The 20,623-nt window shown below is 42.7% G+C and overlaps 2 protein-coding genes across 8 annotated transcripts in view; both read left to right on the top strand.

The window, feature by feature from the left end:
* The first annotated feature begins 7,218 nt into the window (after nucleotides 1–7,218).
* Nucleotides 7,219–10,750, top strand: ATP5MC3 (ATP synthase membrane subunit c locus 3). Its single transcript, XM_052792134.1, has 5 exons — nucleotides 7,219–7,335; nucleotides 7,420–7,497; nucleotides 8,467–8,544; nucleotides 8,913–9,106; nucleotides 10,504–10,750. The coding sequence occupies exons 2-5, from the start codon at nucleotides 7,459–7,461 to the stop codon at nucleotides 10,616–10,618; spliced, it is 426 nt and encodes a 141-aa protein (XP_052648094.1). The 5' UTR covers nucleotides 7,219–7,335; nucleotides 7,420–7,458; the 3' UTR covers nucleotides 10,619–10,750.
* A 4,483-nt stretch (nucleotides 10,751–15,233) lies between these two features.
* Nucleotides 15,234–20,623, top strand: part of ATF2 (activating transcription factor 2) — a 53,006-nt gene continuing 47,616 nt past the window's right edge. For 3 of the 7 annotated variants that reach the window (XM_052792125.1, XM_052792131.1, XM_052792132.1), the window contains exons 1-2: nucleotides 15,234–15,304; nucleotides 19,194–19,230. The gene's annotated coding sequence lies outside the window, so the exon portion shown is untranslated. Of the gene's footprint in view, nucleotides 15,305–15,337; nucleotides 15,618–19,193; nucleotides 19,231–20,623 lie in introns of those variants that run through there. The other 4 variants (XM_052792126.1, XM_052792130.1, XM_052792127.1 and 1 more) reach the window with 4 other exon arrangements.

Consider the following 20,623-nt stretch of genomic DNA (forward strand, 5'->3'; position numbering starts at 1 on the left):
AAGCAGTATTAATTTTGCTGTACATATTTGCCACTTTACAGTTGGGTGGGGGACAGAATATGCCTTATGCACAAATCTGTTCAGAACCTGGAAAGGCAAAAGCTGTGATGCAAAAAGGCAATGCTCTGTCATTCTCTCCCCGGAATATACAATAGACACAAAGCAATCAAGGGCCACCTGAAAAAGCAGCACAGCTCTGGTAAACATCTGCAGTTTGTTGCCCCAGCTTTGATGCAGAAACCTGTTAAGACTGCTCAGAGCATATAACAGCCTATGGCCCTCTCCTGTTAACAAGGTGCAGAGCATTCATTCTCCACATGCAAAATTCCAAGCACTGAGCCAAACTGAAAGAGAAGTACAGTAGACATTTGTTGATTTTTTTTATAATGCCCACAAGCATCTACAGATGTGATCCCATGTAATGAAGCATGTGGCCTTAAGCTGGAATTATTTGCAAACAGCAGGATCTCCTGGCAAAAGAGATGGCACTTGCTGTGTTATGAAAGCTGTCCCTCTAAAACCATGTTTGGTTAGCACCTATGCCCTGTTGAAATTGGCATAGATAATTTTGAGTGGGAACAACGCCAGCACGACAGATGGGAGTGAATGCAGGCATGCCAGAGAACCAGTATGTTCATCAAGTCTGAATATTAGGGACAAGAGTCCTTTCCAAGAATTTAGTAAACGGCAGGCTGTCCAGGGTTTCCGTACTTTAGGTACAGAATGTAAGAATATACAATTTCTTTTGTAACTATGAGCAAAATTAATTATAGTAATTTAAAAATAGCTCATCTGAGCCACGTAAAGCATGACAGTAGTCAGCTGAATTAGAACAACTTTTCCTTCAGATTCAGACTGGCACCAGGTCCTAGAGGGCAGAACCTGTGCACCGGAGTTAAAATGATTCCACAGGTTTTATGCTAAGTGGTTCAGACTGAAGAGCTTTCAGATGATAATGAATATTCCTCATTTATACAGTGCCTTTCAGGCAGTGATTCCAAGGCAATTTGAAAGTGTATGAGAATTTAAACTCAGAGTTGGAAGGTACGTCATTTACAATTAAGCAAATGAATCTTGCATGTATTCATGGGCTATAGTCTCATCTCCCCTCCCACCAGCGGTTATAAACTGGAACAATCCTGGCAGATACAGGTGTACCCTGCTTTTCTCTTTACACGGCACAAATAGCCATAACAGATCAGTTATACAAAACACTAATATAACCTCCAAACAGGAATTAGTAATTCCTATGGTTTTTGAGCACCAAACAGCTCCCTTTCCTATTTCTCTTTTCAGATTGTGAACAGCCAAAATATATTGCCCCAAAAGACTTGCCTAGGATCATTTACATGATTCCAAGAAACAGGAAGAACAAGAAATCTAACAAAAATAGCTTAGGTACTATTGTTTAAAAACTAAGAATCTGATGTTGCAATTCCCCCTGCACAAAAAGCCTGTACTTTCAGAAGAGCCCGCTAACAAAACACCCCCATTTTGGGTTTCTTCAAATTCAGCAACCAAAATTTATGGATACTTTTGGAAACACTGGCTCTAATATGGCCAAAGTCTTGGCTGTCTGTGCTGTTCTCTGTATCTGTGTTTTATCAGAAAGTGTGTATCATATGAAAGGTGTTATAATTCGGTCACTGACGTTGTGTTCTAACTGGTGCAGCTAATAGTGTCAACTTACAGCATAACTTTGTTTTCTGTTAAAAAGGTGTTTAATACTATTAATAGGAATGAAAATCACTGCTGAATTTATTTTCATTTAATCCAGTGATATTCTGTAAACTAGAAATCTAATCTAGAAAACTGGCTGACCGCTTCAGGTATCAGCTGTTCTTTGCAACACAGCCTTGGGAAATATGCGAGTCATCTGGGTAAGATACCTTAGTTAAGGGAGTTTATGTTCTGAAGTAATACATTAAGAGGTACTTTCATTCCAAAGGTTCTGAATTTTCTGTGTATTTATAATAATTACTTTGATTAAACATCAGGGGATTGTTTTATTACTGCTTTTCATCAAAAATCTATTTCAAAAAAATACTGAGAAGATAAATAATAATGATTTTTAAATACATGAAACCTCATCCTGAATGCGGTCATCCTGATACACACGGTGTAATAGATGTGAAGCATAAAGTGAAACTATTCATGAACCTAACATTTCATTTTGAGTTATATTGCAAATACAAATAAATATGTTAAAATATGGAATTTTTTAGACAATTTATAATTTTTGCTGACATATAAAATGAATTTTAAAAATACAGGATCATCTTCCACCTTGTGACATGCTGGGTTTTACAAAAGGATGGCTGTATTTTTACATATTTACCTTGTGGTACAGCATCCTGAAGCTAACCATCAGAACCTGAATGCTGGACAATGGGGCTTGTTACTCAGAGTGAGAGCAGCTCTACCAGTCTTTTCTGGTAAGGCTCCTTGGAGCCTTGATCTCACTTTACACCAGAATCCAGTAGCTAGGATGAAGATGAGAACACTTCCTTTCCATGCTGAATTTCTGCTGTAGCAGAATGGTTTTCCTCTTGACAACATCCAATTTTGATGTATAATGGCTACAGTAGTAGCAGACCCTATGTATATAATCATTGTGCCATTTAAAGCAGATCTTAGAGACCCAAAAATGACATGACAAGGATTATCATGATTTTCTATTCAAATTGCTTCCATGGTCTCAACAGTATTAGCATACTTTCAGAATCTTGCTAAGTACGAACATGGTATGGTGTTTGTAGTTAATGCCATCCATTTCTAGGACTTGGGTGTTAAAATAATCAATGGACTGTTGAGCAGAATGCTCTATAGCCTAAACTAGCCCTACTTTGTTAATTGCCTTCAGCTCTCTACTAAAAGGAGCTGTTGAGACTAAGAGAAAACTAATTTTAGCAAAAAATAGCTTGGGTAAGTACTCTAGGGGACAAAGATCACTCAAGAAACAGATTCTCCCTTTCCCCTGTAAAGGAGAAATTTAAAATGATGAGAAAAAAACTTTATCATCTACTTTCCTATAAAACATCACTTCCAATCCAGCCAACTCAGCAATTAAAACTCCCAACATTACTTATGTCAAGGTTTGCCAACTACTAATAATCAATAAGGTAAACAGGTATTAAGAGTGTGTTAGCAAGAGAATTTCTACTTAAAGCAGAGCCAGCTAGTAATGGCTTCATTCCTTCTTCCCAGAGCTAAATTAGTTTAAATATTCTGAGGTGTATTAATTCTCCTCTATATACCTTCTTTCCACAAGCCATTGTCCCAGTTATCTGAGAGGACCTATGCAGTCCTGAACGGGAAGATTCAACCACACAGTTGTGAATGGAAGAGGTAGGAATGCAAGACTCTCCAGACTGAAACATGGCCCAGGCTGTGAAAAACACTGAAAACCTCTGAATTTGTAAATCAATATCAATCAATGCCCTGCAAAGTACACCATAAATCTGGAAGTTCTAGAGAGCTAACCCTGAGGTAATAACACCACTTTACATTTTAAAACATTTCACAAACATTAGGACAATCTCAGGAGGCCTTTAATCCAATTTCATCCTTTGGGGCTCTTCCAACAATTAAGAGTTATTGGAATATATTGGTTTTCCAGACACATCTCCTCTTCAAAACAGATTTAAAAAAAAAAAGACTAGTGTGAGTGTGTGACATATTTTGAGTTAATATTCCTCTTCTGGGAGATAAGATTTAACCTGAAGGAATAGGTTTTGATCTAGAAGGAGAACTTTTTATTTAGGCTTTGGACAATGGGATTTCTCCTGACTCGCCAAGATTTCTCCTTCAGCAAATATAGAACAGACATTCATCTTTTACAAGTTATTAATAATAAATGTTGAATTCTGACAGACCCTTTGGTGCATAGCACTCTGGACATACCCATTTATTCAGCACTGTACAGGATTTTACTTGTTCAATTGAACCGATCTGCAATTGCCAAAATTTGTCCGTACCTGGAGGAAAACCAACCCATATCTACCATGCAGACGTGCCAGTCTACAGGTACTGTGCCCAGTTTCCTTATTACCTGCTCTCTGGATGGCAAACTGAACAGATATAAGGCTTGATAGATCTCTTTAAGAAGTCACCGGAAAAATGCCATTTGTATGCAACGTCTGTTCTGCTGATACTCATGTGTTGTAACAGTCAAAGTCTGGTATGTGTAGTTACCAATTCATTTCAGGGTTGCAAAGTGAAACTGCATGTCAGTGTAGGACTGATCCATTACATGGTGTGCCTAGTAAATGGACGGCTTGGCACTGAAGACGAAATAGACTGTTGCTTTTCTTAAAAAAGGGGGGCAAAATGATTGGGAGAATCTTTATGGTTTCAGGGGAAGTCTTCAGAAGGCTCGGGAAATCTGGGATGATCTTTCTCTTTCCTTTCTGGGAAAGGAGAAGGCCACACAAGTGAACCACAGCTTGCTTGTGGTCACTTTCTGTTCTTACTGCCCTGACATACACCTGGCTCAGCAGCAGGGAGCTGTGGGAGAGAAGGGGACTGACTGGCTCTTCAGGCACCATGTACTGCTCAAACAGCTGCACTGTACCTTCTTTGCCAGAGGCAAAATGGGGAGGAAACCTCCTCTGGCAGCCTTGGCTACTGCCCATGTGCATAACTGGTCCTGTCTGGGAGAGACAGTTGGAAAACTGGGAATGTCTTCTAAGAGATTTGGGGAGTTTAAGATAAAATTCCAAGTAGAATAGACTTTCAGAAATGTGGTGAGCAATTAGAAATTACACTGCTCTTTAGTGCACTGATGCACTTCCTGGGGGACCTAGCAGCAGGTCAACCAGAAAGGAAACAGTGTGAGATTAACAGAAGTCTTTTTCTATGAATATCTGCTTGAATTAAACTGAACGTGGTCTCCAGAGATCAGTAACTGCTCTTCTAACTCCTCCTGAAAGCAACAGCTGAGTTGCATGTAAAATAGAGCATCTGCTGTTATGCCTTAAAAGCAACAATAAACAAGTGTTTAAGGGTGGTTTTGATGTTGTTCAGATCAGCTTGTGAATGCATTTTTTGCAAAACATTCCAGGGTGGGGATCGTGACAGAAGAGGGCACTTTCTTCATGAAAGAAGAGAGTTTCCATTTAACACTTTTTTGAATCCATGTGATTTCACGCTGTGCATACACAGAAGTGTAATGTCCACTTTCTTCTCCATTCATGAGAGCTCTGGGAAGATCTGTTTTATGCCTGGAGGTCCACACCACTAGGTTCCCAAGAAGGAAACATGCCTCTAAAAGCTGTGCTTCCTTCCACGACCAAGCGAATTTCTTCGTTGCAAACAGCCTGCTTGCTGCTACACTTCTTCAGGGAAGTACGCTACTTCATAAATAGCACACTTCATATGTTAGCGTACAGCAGCAAGTTACATTTAAGTCATTCCACCAGTACAGCATCCACATTTGCTTTATGGTTTTCTTCATGGTGCTGGAAATACTTGTTACCACAATCGCATGTAGATTGAAATTTTTTAAGTGAAAAGTTCTGCCTAACCATTAAAGGGTTTTGCCATTGATACTTATGTCTTACTTAGTGTTTGCCTATGGAAGGGCCACTCGACAGGCCCATTCACCTCAGTTCCCAAACAATGGGTGTAACGTGAAAAGAAAAAAAGAAAACAAAAAAGCAGGCAACTTATAACCTCTTTTGCTGGCCTTTATAGACTCCCTTTTTACGGGTCTGCTACTAAGACTCTGGATGCACACTGGAACCAAATCACGCTTGCTGTTGGGTTTGAGGCAGGGAGTGGAAAGCTGGGAAATTCAAACTGTACTCTTGTCTCTCACCTTAGGACCTACAACCGAGTACAACTCCACTGTACCCAAGGATCAGAAGACACTGCATTGTAGGTTATAAAAGCAACATTATCGTTAACATTAGTATGCAGCTGTTGAAAGTGCCTATTGATCATGTTTGTTGGTGGGTGTTCAAGTTGCTGGTATGGAGTATGCCTCAGCTTTGTGGCACCTGTGCTTTAATCAGTGACAGTCCATGTAAGTTTGCAGGAGGCCAGCAGCTAACTCCTAAGAGACTGTGCTATATTCCCATCCCTAAATATAATGCACATATCTTCCTATTCATCCCTTCGGAGACAGCTCGTAGCACACAGACTATTTTAGAATTTTATTTTTATGGCACAGATTGTATCAAATAAAAATTTTGCCACAACTTCAATATGTTTCCCAGCATTTTACTCCAAACGTGGATTTTTCTGCATTTTTGCTAGTTGGCACTAATACTACTGACAGTGGTAAATGGCCATTAAAACAATGATCCCCCATATCAAGTGAAAAACATCAAAGGACATGTAAGTCATCAAAGCGGGAATCTCGGGAACACATGCTCAGCTCAGTAATGATAAATCTCGTTCCGATTAAGCTTGACTAAAAAGGATTTTTTTTGCTACTTGGGTGTGAACCTGCTCATCGTGCAGAACTGACTAATTAAATAGTAGGGACTTTTTGAGCACTTCAGGTGTTCTCGCACACGCCTTCTTTTTCTGTCTGTGACTCTTGCCCCGCTGGGACCCGAGGAGCTCCGGGTTCGTTTCTGCAGTCTGTGAACGTCCCGCGCCCTGACCGAGGCGTCAGTTCCAGTCAGGCACCGACGATCCCAGACACGGGGCTTTGCTCTCCCTCCTTCACCAGCCTGGGGGGCCTCCCCCCGCCGGCCGCTCCCCGCCAATTATGCGCCGCGCTGGCGCCACGCCTCCTTCCCCTCCCCTGAACACGCCTCAGCCGTTTAAGGCTCTCCCCGTAACGGGGCTTTCTCCGCCCCGCGAATCGCTGCCCCGCCGGGGCGAAGCCACCTCGCCCACCCCGCTCCCCTTCCGCAGAGCCCTCAGGGTGCCAGCCCCCGCCGCCCACAAACGCGGGGTTATAGCAGGAGCGAAGCCGCCGGGCTGGGCCTACTGCGTGGTGGTGCGCAGCCCTGGCTAACGGCCCTCACAGTCACATCAACGGTCCCAACCGCCAGGCTCGCGGCCTCGCTCCCGGCGAGCGCCAGAGCGGAGCCGCCTCCGCGTCACCGCCCACGCCTGCAGCGCTCGCCCCGCCCCGCCCCCCCGGCTGCGTCCCCGTGGCCAGCCGGGCGCAGCGCCATTCGCGGCTGCGCCGACGCGGGGCGGGGCGGAGCGAGGCGCCGTGCGCTCCCCGCCGCTGCCAATAGAGTCGGTACAAAGTGACCTTGGCGCCGCGCCTCGCCCCCTTCCGCCGCGCTGCATCCGGGCGCTCGCCGCCGGCCCCGCCGCGCCTGCGCAGAGACGCCCCACCCCGTCGGCTCCGAGGTGCGGTAGCCGGAGAGGGTGAGTGGCGGCACGGCGCTATCCGCCCCCATCGCCGCCCCCACCCGCCGCCGCGGCCCCCTCACCCTCTCCCTCTTTCCGCAGAGACACCGGATTGTGGCCCCCGGGACGGCGCCCGCTAAGATGTTCGCTTGCGCCAAGCTCGCCGTCTCGCCCTCCCTGGTGAGTGGGGGCGACCGGGCCTCCTCGCTGGCCGCGTCCTGGGCTGCAGCGGGGGCGGCGGCGGTCGCGGGGCGACCGGGGGACGGGCGAGCCTCTGAGCCCCAGGGCAGGCCCCTAGGGTGAGCCCGTACCGAGGGCTGCCCGCCCGAGTGCGAAGGGGTGAGGGGGGGGGGGGCTTGCTGCGGCAGGGCCGGGTTCTCCTTCTCACCTCCTTGGCGTGGGCCAGGGCCCTTTGCCAAGGTGAGGGGCCTGTCCACACGAGCGGTGAAGGGGGAGGGCAGCGCAGCGAAAACCTCTTGGGCCTGGTGCGCTCTGTGCCTTGCTGTAGGTCAAACTCCAGCCTGTTGCTTGTCCTACGCGAGGCCGGGATTTTTTGCCCTTGCAGAGGCACGGGACTGTTCTGCTTGAAAATGTTCTCTCTAGCCCGCAGAACGTCTCGTTTTGCATGGTGCAGGCACAGGTTTGCCTTGCAGGAAGAGCTTTGTGCAAGAGCCGGTATGACCTTAGACTGCTGGAAGGCCAAGGACATATGCAGGCCGCTTGTGAAAGAGGATTCATTCATTTATGCCTCGCTAGATTTAAAAGTCTAGGTTACGTCTGTGCATTTAACAACGTTGGAATTCATCTCGATGGCTTTTCTTCTTTCATTTCAAAATGTATATGACTGCCTGTTGGTCTATCTGGCTTTTTTGTTGCTGTTTTGCTACGTTTTCTGTCAGTATAACGCATGTACAGGTTCATTGAATGATGTCATTATTTGCAATAATGTCTCCTGAAAATGGTGTTCTCAAATTGCATGGCAGTGTTTCCTTCTGTATCGTTGATTGTATATCCAGCTATGCAGACTGCTGTCTTTCAAATAAGACAAATGGCTTAAGAGATAATAGCCTTATAATCTTATAGACTATGGTATGGGAACAGGTGTGATCAAATGTTTCTTTTTTTTATAGCTTTTTTCTCCTCTTGCAGATCCGTGCTGGATCAAGACTCTTGTACAGACCAATTTCGGCATCTGTGTTGCCTAGGCCAGAGGTCAAGAATGGAGAGGTACCTTATAAACAAAATTCTGTATCTTCCTAAATTACCTGGTGAGCCTAAATGTCCTCAACCTAGAGTTCACTTGTACTAACTCAAATATCTATAGTGTGAAACTTGCTTTAAGTCAAACACCTAATAATACTTGTTGCAGTCTTGCTTTTTCTCCTGAGAAGTCTTTCACATTTAAAGTTGTTTGCTTTCAGGTGGAACAGGTAAAATTCTGAAGTTTTTAACTCTTAGTTATAGTCTCATCACTTGGAAGAGGAGCTACATTGGATCTAATACAACTTTTAAAACTGCAGAATAACACTATCAAAGTGGTCATAGAAAATGGTCTGTGTCTGAATATAATGCTTTTTCATGTTTTGTTTTCTTAGGGCAACTCAACACTTAATGGGGCCCAAAATACTGTCTCCCGACTAGCACTTAGAGAATTCCAGACTAGTGCTATCAGCAGGGATATTGACACTGCTGCCAAATTTATTGGTGCTGGTGCTGCCACAGTAGGTGTGGCTGGTTCTGGTGCTGGTATTGGAACAGTCTTCGGTAGTCTAATCATTGGTTATGCCAGGTAATCAATCTCTCTCTTATAAAACTCTTGAATTGCATGCAGATGTATCTTGAGACAGCACCCCCACATAAGCTAAGTTGTAGTAAGGGTGGTGGCACTGCAATAAATTCTGTTAATAATCACTATTAATGACAAACATGGCTAAATAGAATCATATGAAACTGTAGTATATTCATCAGGATGGCTCTGTTGTTAAATTCACAACTTTGTACATTGCCTGGAGAAGAGACATGGAAGAAATGAGGTCATTAGACTTGGTCAGTGTTTTGGTCACTGAAGTCCACTGTTTGAGCATTCAGTTCCAGAACTGAATTAAAAATCTAGCCTGGATCTTCTTCCGTTTGAGGGGAGAAGTCCTAAAAAGAAACTGTATGAAAACTGGTAGTAAGTAATGTGAGTTTGTATGCTTTAGGCTGCGTAGTTGTTTGTGGTTGTTGTTTAGAAATGGATGCTCAACTCAGTTTTCCAATGCATTCAGCTTTGCATCTCAGAATATGTAATTACTTTATCGAATGAGTAATCATTCCTTCTAGAAATCTGAAGGGGGTGAGGGTGGGGATTTATAGTAGGGATGAACTTCTTCCAGATAAGTTTACAGTGTTCCTGTAGTAGGAATAGTTTACATGGTATCATGGAAGACCAGAACTGATGCAGGCATAAAAAAAGCTTTACTGAAGGTTTCATGGTTGTCTTTATTCTTTCAACTGGTTAAGACTTAATTAAGTCTTAATAAAGATTAAGCCCTACTGAAAACAAGGAAGTTCACTTTCCACTTGAAGAAACGAGTGTTTTCAGTAAAAAACTGATGTCTCCTTTTTTGAATTTGGCATGAATATGTCAATAAGAGGTTGTAGAACATTGCTTCATAGTATTATGTTGAAGGGTTTTTTTTCTGTCCCACACACTTCTTGGAGGGATAATTCATTGCATTTTTGCAACAAACTGCTGTGTATTTCTTTTTTTGCTCTAGGTGGTTTCAGTTCCTGTATTTTGTCTGAGGGCTACTTAAAATATGTTAAACACACAGACTTCCTTGGAATATAGTTCTAATGTCACAGATGTGAAATAAATTTATAAAGCATAGTGCTCAGTTCCTGCATGGATGGATGTAGAGAAGTCAAGTTCAAAAGCATACATGTATGTAGTCACAAAAACTGTGCTCATTTGGAAAAGCCATATACAATCTGCATAACCTGAATCTAGTCTTAATTGCCAACTCATTTGTCTTCAGTGAAATCCTTGCTAAAAATTACTTCTGCTTGGGTTTATTGGATTTTCCTGTTATAGAATCTGTGGCAAGGACGTATGAGGTTCTGAATCTGTCAGATATGTTAAACTGTATGAAAAGCATCTTAATTGTAAAGATAAAAAGGTCTTACACCTTCACTTTCTTTTAGAAATCCTTCTCTGAAGCAGCAGCTGTTCTCATACGCTATCCTGGGATTTGCCCTGTCGGAAGCTATGGGTCTCTTCTGTCTGATGGTTGCTTTCTTGATCCTATTTGCCATGTGAAAGGAGATCTGCCTGTGATACTGGCATTGGAATGTAACTCTGCATTTTATGGGACTCCCAAAATGTTGGTGTCATGGAAATTGATGCTATTTCCAAAGTCATTTCATTAAAGATAACAACTTTAACTGTCAACCTGTTGCCTGCATTTATTATCTTTCTCGCTAGGATGTCTGGAAGACAGCATGTTGTCATTCAGTCACCATGGATTTCTCCTGATAATGACATACTGTGTAGGACCCTTCAAATAATGACTTCAAGTCAAACATTTTATTTATTAATATATATGGGCGTGTTGCCTGTTTGTTAAAATCAATGTGGCATATCTTTGAAAGTTCAAAGGATACACAGATTAAATGTGAAAGGCTATACTGCTGGCCTTGTTCCTTCACTTGTGTTTCAAACTTATTCAGAGCTGTTTCTGTGCACAATTTGTTTTTTCTCAGGCTAGGTGGCACATAAGGTGTTCTGGCACCTCTTGATAGAAGGACAAATCTGTGATAGGAAAGTCTCTTTGCCTCAGTTTTCAGTTAGACTATAAATTTTGATCACCATGGTAAAAAATTTTCCACTTTGTTCTTACTAGTGTCCCGGTTGAACAAACTGTTGACTGCTTTAGGTTGGTCCAAGACATTTAATTGTGGCGCATTGACGTTACACTCTTACTTAGTTACTGCATTCTTGGCATCACCTAATTAAAAGGGAGAACTTGCAGCTTCCTAATTTTGTAAAGTCAGCCTTGTGTTCTCTCTCAAATTCTTTTAAGAGCAGTAGGGTCAAAGCATTTTTATTAACAAAGTACCTGCAGTATCAAGCTTTACTTCTCTCAGTATCTGTCTTCTAACAATCTAAATGCATTTACAGTGTTGTCTACACTTACAGCAACATACTGTGTGCTACTATATACTAATCTGGTGGGGGGGTTGATGGCATCTCAAACTTTATTCAGAATGTTAAATAATAGATCTGATCGCTGTCAAAATATAAGCTGAACCTTGGATGAACGTGAGCAGGCTTGTTACAAGCTTTGTCATCTTGCTGTTAAATGGGTAATTACTGAATTAAAACTAGGAAACTTTTTACTGTAAACTGCCTATCCCTGGGGAAGTGGAGAAATGACTAGTGGCTCTCAGATCACTGTGAGGTGCAGGTAAGACCTTTGTTTTCATCTGGAGTCAAATACCAAATTGATGTTCATTGGGACATGCTTTAGTGGTTGACTTCTCAGTTTTAGATTAAGGGTTGGACTCAATGATCTTAAAGGTCTTTTCCAACCTAAATGATTCATGTAGCCTAACTTGGACCTAGCATGAGAAGTTATTTTCCCTATAAGTTCTTAGGACAAAATAGTCATTTTCTCAAAAGGATTAAAAGTTACTGTGTAAATACAGAGAGCATCCTTTTATATATGTGAGGTTTAGGAGTGTAGAGTATGCAGCATCTTTAAATAGTCGGCTCTAGCACAGTATTAGTAGTGCCTTACATGACTAGGTCTGGAAGTGGTTTTGCGGGGGGGTGAGAGAGGGGTAGGAGGTAAAGCATATTGCAGCTATCTTCCGTGTGGTGTGTGCTCACGCAGTGTTTATTTTATGAACTTACTATTATCCATTCTCGTAAGCTATTCTGTTACAGAGCTGACAAACAGTGTTATTTGCCCTGGATGAAAGGTAGATAATGATTACTAGAATTCTAGGCTAAAGCTCATCTGTGTATTGCTGTCCTTCTGGTAGGTGATGAACTTCATTCTGTTCTTTCAGTACTGTAGAGATCTCTGCAGGCATCTGAGGTGGCAATCTGTATTTCCTAGTATTGTGGACTAGTCTAGTGGACTAGCTTAATTCAAGCTTCAGATTTCCCTGTCACTGGGATTTGGCCAAACTAGGATCTTCACACTTGTCTTGGTTAAGTCTAGCTCCAGCTCTGTTAATTGTACTTAGCAATTTGTTTGCATGTAAAATGGTTCTGCTGAGTTGCAATTGTCTGTTTGGTATAGAAAGAAGATCTTGCTAAGCTATTGCTCCATAACCTCAATAAGAAAGCCAGCTGACTCACCACTTGAATCAGGTTTGAATAATGATTTCTGGATTTACATCCTATCTTTTCCCATGTGGTTCACCCTGTCAACATGTACCCTTTTCCCTATGATGAGCCTTGTCTGAAGGGCAGCAAACATCTCGGGTGACCCAGTATATGGATGTGAAGCCTGTCTATTTTAGTAGCAGCATTTCCCCAAGCTTGTTACCTTTTAACTCACTCTTAGACTGGTAAACATGGGCCAAACCCAAGCAAAATTGCTATTTGCTTATGCCAATCTCGAAAGTATCAGATCTTGGTGTTGCAGATAAAGACTAATCAAGGACTTTCAAAACGTGGCAACAAACCTTGACGCAGGGGATTATCCGCCTTATAGACAATAAGGGGCTTAGAATCAATGAGTGATGGGCAGATTTTCACATCTGAGTGATCACAGGGCACATTAACTCCCTTTCTCTATTCTTCTGTTTTCCCCTATTCTTTAAAAACAGAGCTTAGTTTCAGTGGTTACTTGAGCACTTTAACAGCTCGGTCAATTTGAGTGGTCTTACAAAGACAAAAAAATACTCTGTTTTCCTAAAACGCTCACAAGAGACAATTATAAATGTGTAAAAGATTAAATGGTTTTAACCAAAAAAGAAAACCCAACCTCTATGTAGTGATTGGGAAGCAGCAGATGAAGGACTCTTGATCTTCTCCGTATGAGTTTATATCAAGAAATCTTTTTCATAGGTCAGAGAAACCAGATACAGAGTTCTATGAGGTGATACTGTAGGCTTCAGTTCCCTGAAACCTTTTTCACAGTTTCTTCTGATGTGGACCATGCTGACCTTAGAGATTGCCAACTTGTGAAAATTCATGTTACAGGTTCTCCAGATCAAAAGACTGTGTTCCTCTTTCAGTGTTGAAGATGAAGCTGGCTGAAGCAGAGATCTTCATTGTCTGAATAACTGTTCTGCCTGCTGTCCAGTAGATCAGACATCATTCCACCTCTGAAAGTGATGTGCACAGCAGTGTTACGTATAATGGAGGGAATGTTTATGTTACCAATTACACTCTTAAGTTATTGCTGCAGGTAAAAGGGATTCATCCTTTCCATCCGGCTGCTTTTTTTTTTTTTCTTTTTCTGCTTCCCCTGTGTTTGTTTCTCACACCAATTTCAGACTGAAGAAAGGCAAATAACTTGCAGTTCAGTTTTTTGTTCAGGTTCAGGATGGCTGCCATGTGATGGTAGAGCTAAGCCACTGAAAAATACTTACTTCAAATACAGCTCTTGGTTGCTCTGCGAAGAAAGATCGATCTCTATTCCTCTCTTTTTGCACTCACATTTGAGCCCTTTGCAACATGCTTACAGTAAAGAATAATTCCACCTTTAAGTAAACAGTGTACTTTTATGCAGTGTTTTTTATCCCGCCTTATCTCAAAGAACTTTGCAAAAGTGCTGTATGGTGCCTGTGAAAGCAATTTAGAAGAAATGAAACATACTATATCGTCTTTTGCAAGCTCAGGGAAACTCGGACAAAATGTGATTTACTGGAACTAATACTACTTTTTAGAAGTCTTTTTTTTGTTGTTATTTGTAGTCTCATGTTCTCAGATCAGTTCCAGACTTGAAAGACAACAGTTCTAAATGATACCCAGGCATAGAATTAAAACTTCATGTGTGATTCAGAGCACATACTAAACATAGGATTATGGTATTTTTTTTAATGCATCCAAAACGCTTCTAGTTCCTTCTGTGTAAAATGTAGGTGCTTCCTTCATTGTACAGTGCTGCAGCATTTTTGACACAATGTTAAAAAGGTGAATGTTTAGCAGAACCACAGCTTCACCCCTAGCTCCTGGGGTGAGAGTTGTGGTGTGTAGAGAGACGGGGAAACCAAAGGAATATAGCCAGTATGCAGTTTTGGAGGGCTGATTATTCCAGAAGTTAGACGTGCCAAGCACAGCAAGCGCTGCTGCTGAGCAAAGCCTTGCCGTGGTTTAGTCTCTACCCGCTTTCTGCTGCCTTCCCCTAGCAGCCGCTGCCGGCCCTCCTGCAGAACCAGCAGCGGAGGACGGGCGCTTCGTCCTCCGAGCTCCCCGTCTGGGACGGCTGCAGAAGTCCTCCCTCAACAGCAGCTTTGCCCAACGTGCTGGATCGCGCACAGACAGACACGGTTCAGCTTGGCTCCCGCGGCGGATGCGTTGCCCAGATGTGGCCAGTGGAGTCTTCGGCCGACCAGCCACATCGTCTGGGGGTCCCCGGCAGGGCCGGGGGAGTATTCGCGCTCTGAATGCGGCGTCGCCGTGTGACGGGACTGGTGCAGCGGGGAGCCGAACCCGTACGTCCGCCGAGGCGAGAGCTGCTGTTGGCGCCGCAGGTCACCCATCCGCGGGCGGACCGACCCGCGCCTGCTTAGCTACAGCCGCCTCGCGGCCCCCCCCCCCCCCCGGCCACACCCAGGCACTTGCCGCTTCCGGCCACACCGTCCCCAACCGCCCCGCCGGCAGCGCCCAATCAGCGGCGCGCGCAGTCCTCCGCACCGCCCCTCCCCGCCACGTGACTCGCGCCTCCCCGCTGCCCGCGGAGATGTCGGCCGAGCTATCGCGAGAAGTGACGGAAGCCTGTGGGGGACCCGGCCTTTAATGTGCGGCTCGGCCCGCGTTCCCGGGGTGAGTTTGTAAACACGAGCGCGGCGCCGGCCCGGCGGCGGCGGTGGCGGCTCCTCCTCCTTCTCCTCCTCTTCCTCCCTCCGCGCTGCGGCGGCGCCCGCGCGGGCGAGGGCACCGAGAGCGGAGGGGAGGGAGCGGCCCCGCTCGGCAGTAGGCGGGGGATACCCGGGAGGCAGTAACATGGCGCCGCCGCTCCTCTCCGCGGCAGCCCCCTCCCCCACCGCGGCCTGCGGCTCCCGCCGCCCCTAGAGCCGGGGCGGGGCGGGCCGGGCCGGCTGGCGTCGCGGAGACCGTTACCAGTCCGGAGGTAGGGGTCCTGGCGGGTGCCCCGAGGGAGCGGGACGGGACGGGGAGGCGAGCGGGTGAAGGGGGCTGCAGCTGCCCGCGCCCCCCATCCGGAAGAGGGCTGCCCCGCGGGGGCATCGCCGGTCTCGGCCCCGGCCCGGCCCGCGGCGGGGGGTGAAAGGCAGGGGGGAGGGCGGGAGGAAGGGGGCAGGCAGGCCTGGCCTTTCTGCTTCATCTCAGCTCCAAGGAGGCCTCTCCCCGCATCCATCTTCTGCTTTGAAGGGAGATCTTGGTCCGGGCGCGGTGCCGGTGCGGAGGGCACCGAGAGGGGTACGGTTTGGGGGCGGGGGGGGTGGGGGTAAAACAGCTTTTCTGCATCAGAGGGAGGTGTTGGCCTGCCTGGGATCTGGCCACGGACGTGGACCTTCTGGACCAGTTGCCCCATTGACTTTGCCTGTTATTGTGCATTATGCCTCTCGAGTTGCCTTAATAAAAGGTCTCTGAAGCTTTCACATGAAAAAACACATCGCAGACCCTCAAGCAGTGATGGCTGCAGGGTGTTTTAGGCACAGATATTTTATGCCACAATACAACTTCGTGTTTGGAGTTAGGAGATATGCGTGCTGCCATGTTGCTTCTGCAGTCCTATTCATTCTACAATCTTTTTGTATCCCTATTCTTGGAGTGAGATTCATGAGTATGTTTCCATGCCCCATCCATTTGCTGTGTGTCACTCGTTTGCTTTTCATTACATTGCTTTCTCCCAGAGATGTTTATCTTCAAGTAATGATTCTGTCACCTGTTTCCTTGCAGTAGAATGAGAAATTCTAATAAAGCTTGAAATTCTGAATCATCTGCTACTTTCCAAATAGTGACCCTGAATATGGCCAAAGTGTATTTTCTTTTCCACTTTTTAAAATAATGGTTTTGGGGTTTTTTTCTTGTCATATTCTGCTCATGGCAGTGAATGTCCTGTCCCAATCTCTTGCTGAGTGTAAAGCTAGATAGAGTTAATAAAAACAAATGTTGCTGAAATTAAGGTCATAATACTGCTACGTCTGTCTTAGATGCTAAATTCAGCACTAGCTGGTAGGATGAGGAGGACCCTTCCTTGTGGTCCTAGTCCTCCATAAGTGTTCTGGATGCGATTTCTTCAGCCTTCCACTGAAACATAAGTTACTGTCTATTAATGGACATCCAGTTGCAGACTTAATTTCAGAGGAACAAACTATAGTTAAGTTAGGCATTCACTTGAATTCTTTTAGTGTTTATAATTCCATGTTCCAGAATCAAAGTCGAAAAGTTGTCTTATTAAAAAACAAAATCATAGCTTTGTCAGAAACTGCTTGTTATATAATGCATCAAAAGAAATGTGAAATAATACAAAAAACTTGATGTATACATGGAGTGAAGTAGCTTTTTTTAAAATCCATTATGAGTTTTATGTTTTAATACTGATATTGCATGCTAATACTTAATCAATTAGTTTAGCCTTTGGTCTTCTTCACAGTGTAGATGGTATTTCTGTGCTGATTTGAATTCTAGAAATATGAACATGTTTGGTATGTCTTTTTCCAGAAGCTTCTAGAGTATGCAGCATCTAACATAAGGTGCTTTCAGGTCTTAAATTTGATCATACATAATTTTACAAATAATGTTTTCATGCTACTTCTTTTTTGTGACGAAGTGTTGAGCGACCTGAAAAGCGATACTCTTTTGAATCTTTTTTAATTAAATTTTGGGTGTATCTAGTGCCTAAAATTCCTTTTCTGTCATCAGCTATTCTTTTTTTCCTTCCACTGTTAATTAAGCTTAGAAATGCACATTTTTAGCTCTGAGAAGCTTTACTAACTTTAAAAATTTATATGTTATGTCTAATCTCAACATTTTTTTATGGTTTCTTAAAATCTTGAATTTCTGTATAAAAATAATGCATTAACTGTTTTCAAAGGGGCAAGCATGTTTCAATACTATTAACTTCTTTGGAATAATGAATAGATTTCAAGTTATCATTGTCCTTCTGCATAACTTAACTACATTTGTTTCAAATCAATCATGTGCATTCTAAGGAGGCATTGGATATAGTTAGTGATACAAATATGAGTCAATTTTTAATAACTGTGCAATAAATATATTTTTTTTCAAGTTTATGCTGTACCGTTTCCAACTTTGTTCTGTGTCAATTTCAGTTCAGCCTGAGAACTTTTCCGTTAGCTTCAGTTCAGACAGGAGCTTCACTTCAGTAAGTTATTCCAAGCAATCTAGTATGTTTCCCTTTCTAGGTAGATGCCAGTGGTCATTTATATTATTGCTTAGAGGAAGGAAAAAGATCATTCTGTTTTAATGACTATTGGGAATCCTGTAGTGGGATATTTATGATATAGTTAAAGATTTTTTTAAATTAATTTCTTAATTATTGTATTCAATGTTACACTTCAGGGATGCAACCTGAAAAAATGTAAAAATGAAGTAACTTTTTGTTAAGATTTTATATTTTTTTAATTTGTTGAAATAATGTAGCAAAAGGAGATTGGATTTCTAATGGTTGTTAGGTTGATGGACAATATTAGGATGTTCAAACCTAGAGAAATGAGCTGGGGAAGGTAACTCCTAATATCTCTCTAAGTAAATTGTGAAAAGATTGGTGGAATATTAACCCCTGTGTATTTCTTCTCTGAGGTTCATTGGCCTTTCACTTATCTACAAGAGCTGTATTCACACAGCATGAATTTCCAGTAAGTCAAAGAAAGATCAAGCCACCTCGGAAAAATACTTAAGCTGGGGGTAGACTTAGGAGCTGCCATATTCAGCCAACAGGAAGCGTTAGGCCTAAGGACCTTTCTTTATTCCATTAGTGCTCTCTGTTTACCAGAAGTGTACCTTCATGTCGAAAAAGCCTGCTCCTTCAGCAAAGCTGAAGTGATTTAATTGCTTTGTTTCTGTACATGTGACTATCTGTCCAGCTGGCTTTCTTGTTCTTATTTGAACTTGTTAAGTCAATTGTCCTCACTTCTTAGATCTTTTCTTCTTGTCCAAATGCTCTACCCTTTACAGAATCTTAGACAAACCATGGAAGGTATGGAATTAACTTCAGACATCAGTTACAAGCAGTTAACTAATAACATCAACAAAAAAAAGTGCCCAACATTTGACTTTTTTAAAGAAAAAATCTGAGCATTATGCTGCAGGCATTACATTCTTCCTTATTCTTCCCCAGAACTGTCTGAAACAGATCATGTGTCTTCTAGGAAACAGCACAACCATTCTATTAAGCAGTGAAGTGTGAAGAAGGAGTTCCCATTTTCCTATTCACCAGTTTTGAGGTTTACAACTTTTAAATATTCTGGACTATGGCTTATAGTTTTCTTGCAGAATCTACTGAGCTACTTTCTGGTGATCCCACTTTTCTTTATGAGGAGGAATGTTTTTATTTTTCAATTTTTTTCTCCTCCATTCTCTTCATCATTCAGTTTTATTTTTTAGGGATGCTAAATTCTGTGGCATTATACAAATAGAGTCAGTCAGAACATGTTTGAAACTGGACTGTAATGGTCAAGTATTAATTACACTACTTTTGCTTCACCTTTCTTCTTTTGCTTTATAGGAAACTGAAAAAAACCCAGCTGTTCCAGTCCCTCCAGGTAAGTGGAACAATGATTTTTTTTTTCCTTTAAAATACAAATTTTTATTTTATTTATTTATATTACTTCTTATTAAGTGGTGTTTTCAACATACTAACTTCTGATTTTTACTGAAAGCAAAACTTGCAAATCTGCCTCTATAGAAAATTGTGGAAATAAAGATAGGCTCAAATGTGGGAGGTGATTAAAATTTATGCTGTGCAGTGCTGTATGCAAGTACTGAAAGTATAAAGGGTGCCCTGTTCACTTTGATTTGCGTTGATTTGTTTAGTTGCATGAGAAAGCTATCTCTCTTAATTTTGAAGTGTTTAAATTTGGAAAACAAAAATAGTTACTTCTTTTTTTTCTCCTCATCTAAAGAAGCATGTCTGTTAAAATTCTTGTATGGAGCCAAGCAAAACACTAAATTCAGGTAACCATTAAGAATGTTATTCTTTACTGTGGTAAATATATTCAGTCCACTTTACTTTGAAAAAGTACGCACCTCAAGTAGAACTCTTACAAGTTGATAAAGGCTTGAAATTTTGACCTTGCCCTTTTATGTTTCAGTTTCCCATTATAAAATGAAGCTTTAAAGTAAAATCTTAAAAATCTTATACTACCTAAAGCAATTACACACTATGGTGAGATCTACAGAAAAGCTTATGAAGAGTTAATAATTTTGTATACCGTAAGGGTTTGTAACTTGCAGTAGAAAGGGGCACAATCCCAGATCAAATGTAAAGAATAAAGGAAATGTTGAATAGACACGATCGGTCTTGAGGAAATGCAAACATCCGTAGGAAAATACATCACTGATACTGTAACTTAAGCACTTTGCAATGTATAGACCCAGGGGAGCCTTGATGCTGATGGACTACTATAATTCTGATTTGTCTCAATGGCCTAATACAGTTTTTGTCCAACCTTCTTTGTTTTTTTTTTTTTTCAAACCAGTATGTACAGATGTTTCTTGAGTTGGAGCCACATGCAAGTGGTCAGTCTAGCTGCAAAACTTGGGTTTGCATCACATGTAAGCAGTAGTAGATAAATCGGCTACTACTGTAGCTGGCAGACTGTCAGATTGTCCTCTATGGACTGTCAAGTTCACGGCGGTGACACACTTGTGAGAGTGTGCATCTCTTCTTGCTTGCTGGCCAGTAGAGGAATGCTGACGTTGAAAAGTTTTAAGGTTTTCTTTTTTTTTTTTTTTTTAATTGGTATTTTTATAATTGTCTGTCTTTTCTGTCTTCAGTTCAGGCTGTTTTCTTCCATGCTGTTTATGTCAGACCTGATGTTACAGGAGGGCAGTCTCTGTATTGCTACAGTGCTTAGAATAGGTTATCACAGGGTAAGACTGCACAGGCCATGAGCAGGTTAGTGCATAGAGGTCTTTTGGCATACAGCATGCTTT

This window comes from Harpia harpyja, chromosome 7 (genome assembly GCF_026419915.1).
Source record: "Harpia harpyja isolate bHarHar1 chromosome 7, bHarHar1 primary haplotype, whole genome shotgun sequence".
NCBI lineage: Eukaryota > Metazoa > Chordata > Aves > Accipitriformes > Accipitridae > Harpia > Harpia harpyja.

Bases quoted from the DNA above. Each gene is read 5' to 3' on its own strand.
- ATP5MC3 (XM_052792134.1), top strand. From the start codon at position 7,459: ATGTTCGCTTGCGCCAAGCTCGCCGTCTCGCCCTCCCTG. The intron at 7,498-8,466 runs GTGAGTGGGGGC...CTCCTCTTGCAG, and splicing joins TCGCCGTCTCGCCCTCCCTG to ATCCGTGCTGGATCAAGACT. The intron at 8,545-8,912 runs GTACCTTATAAA...TTGTTTTCTTAG, and splicing joins CAGAGGTCAAGAATGGAGAG to GGCAACTCAACACTTAATGG.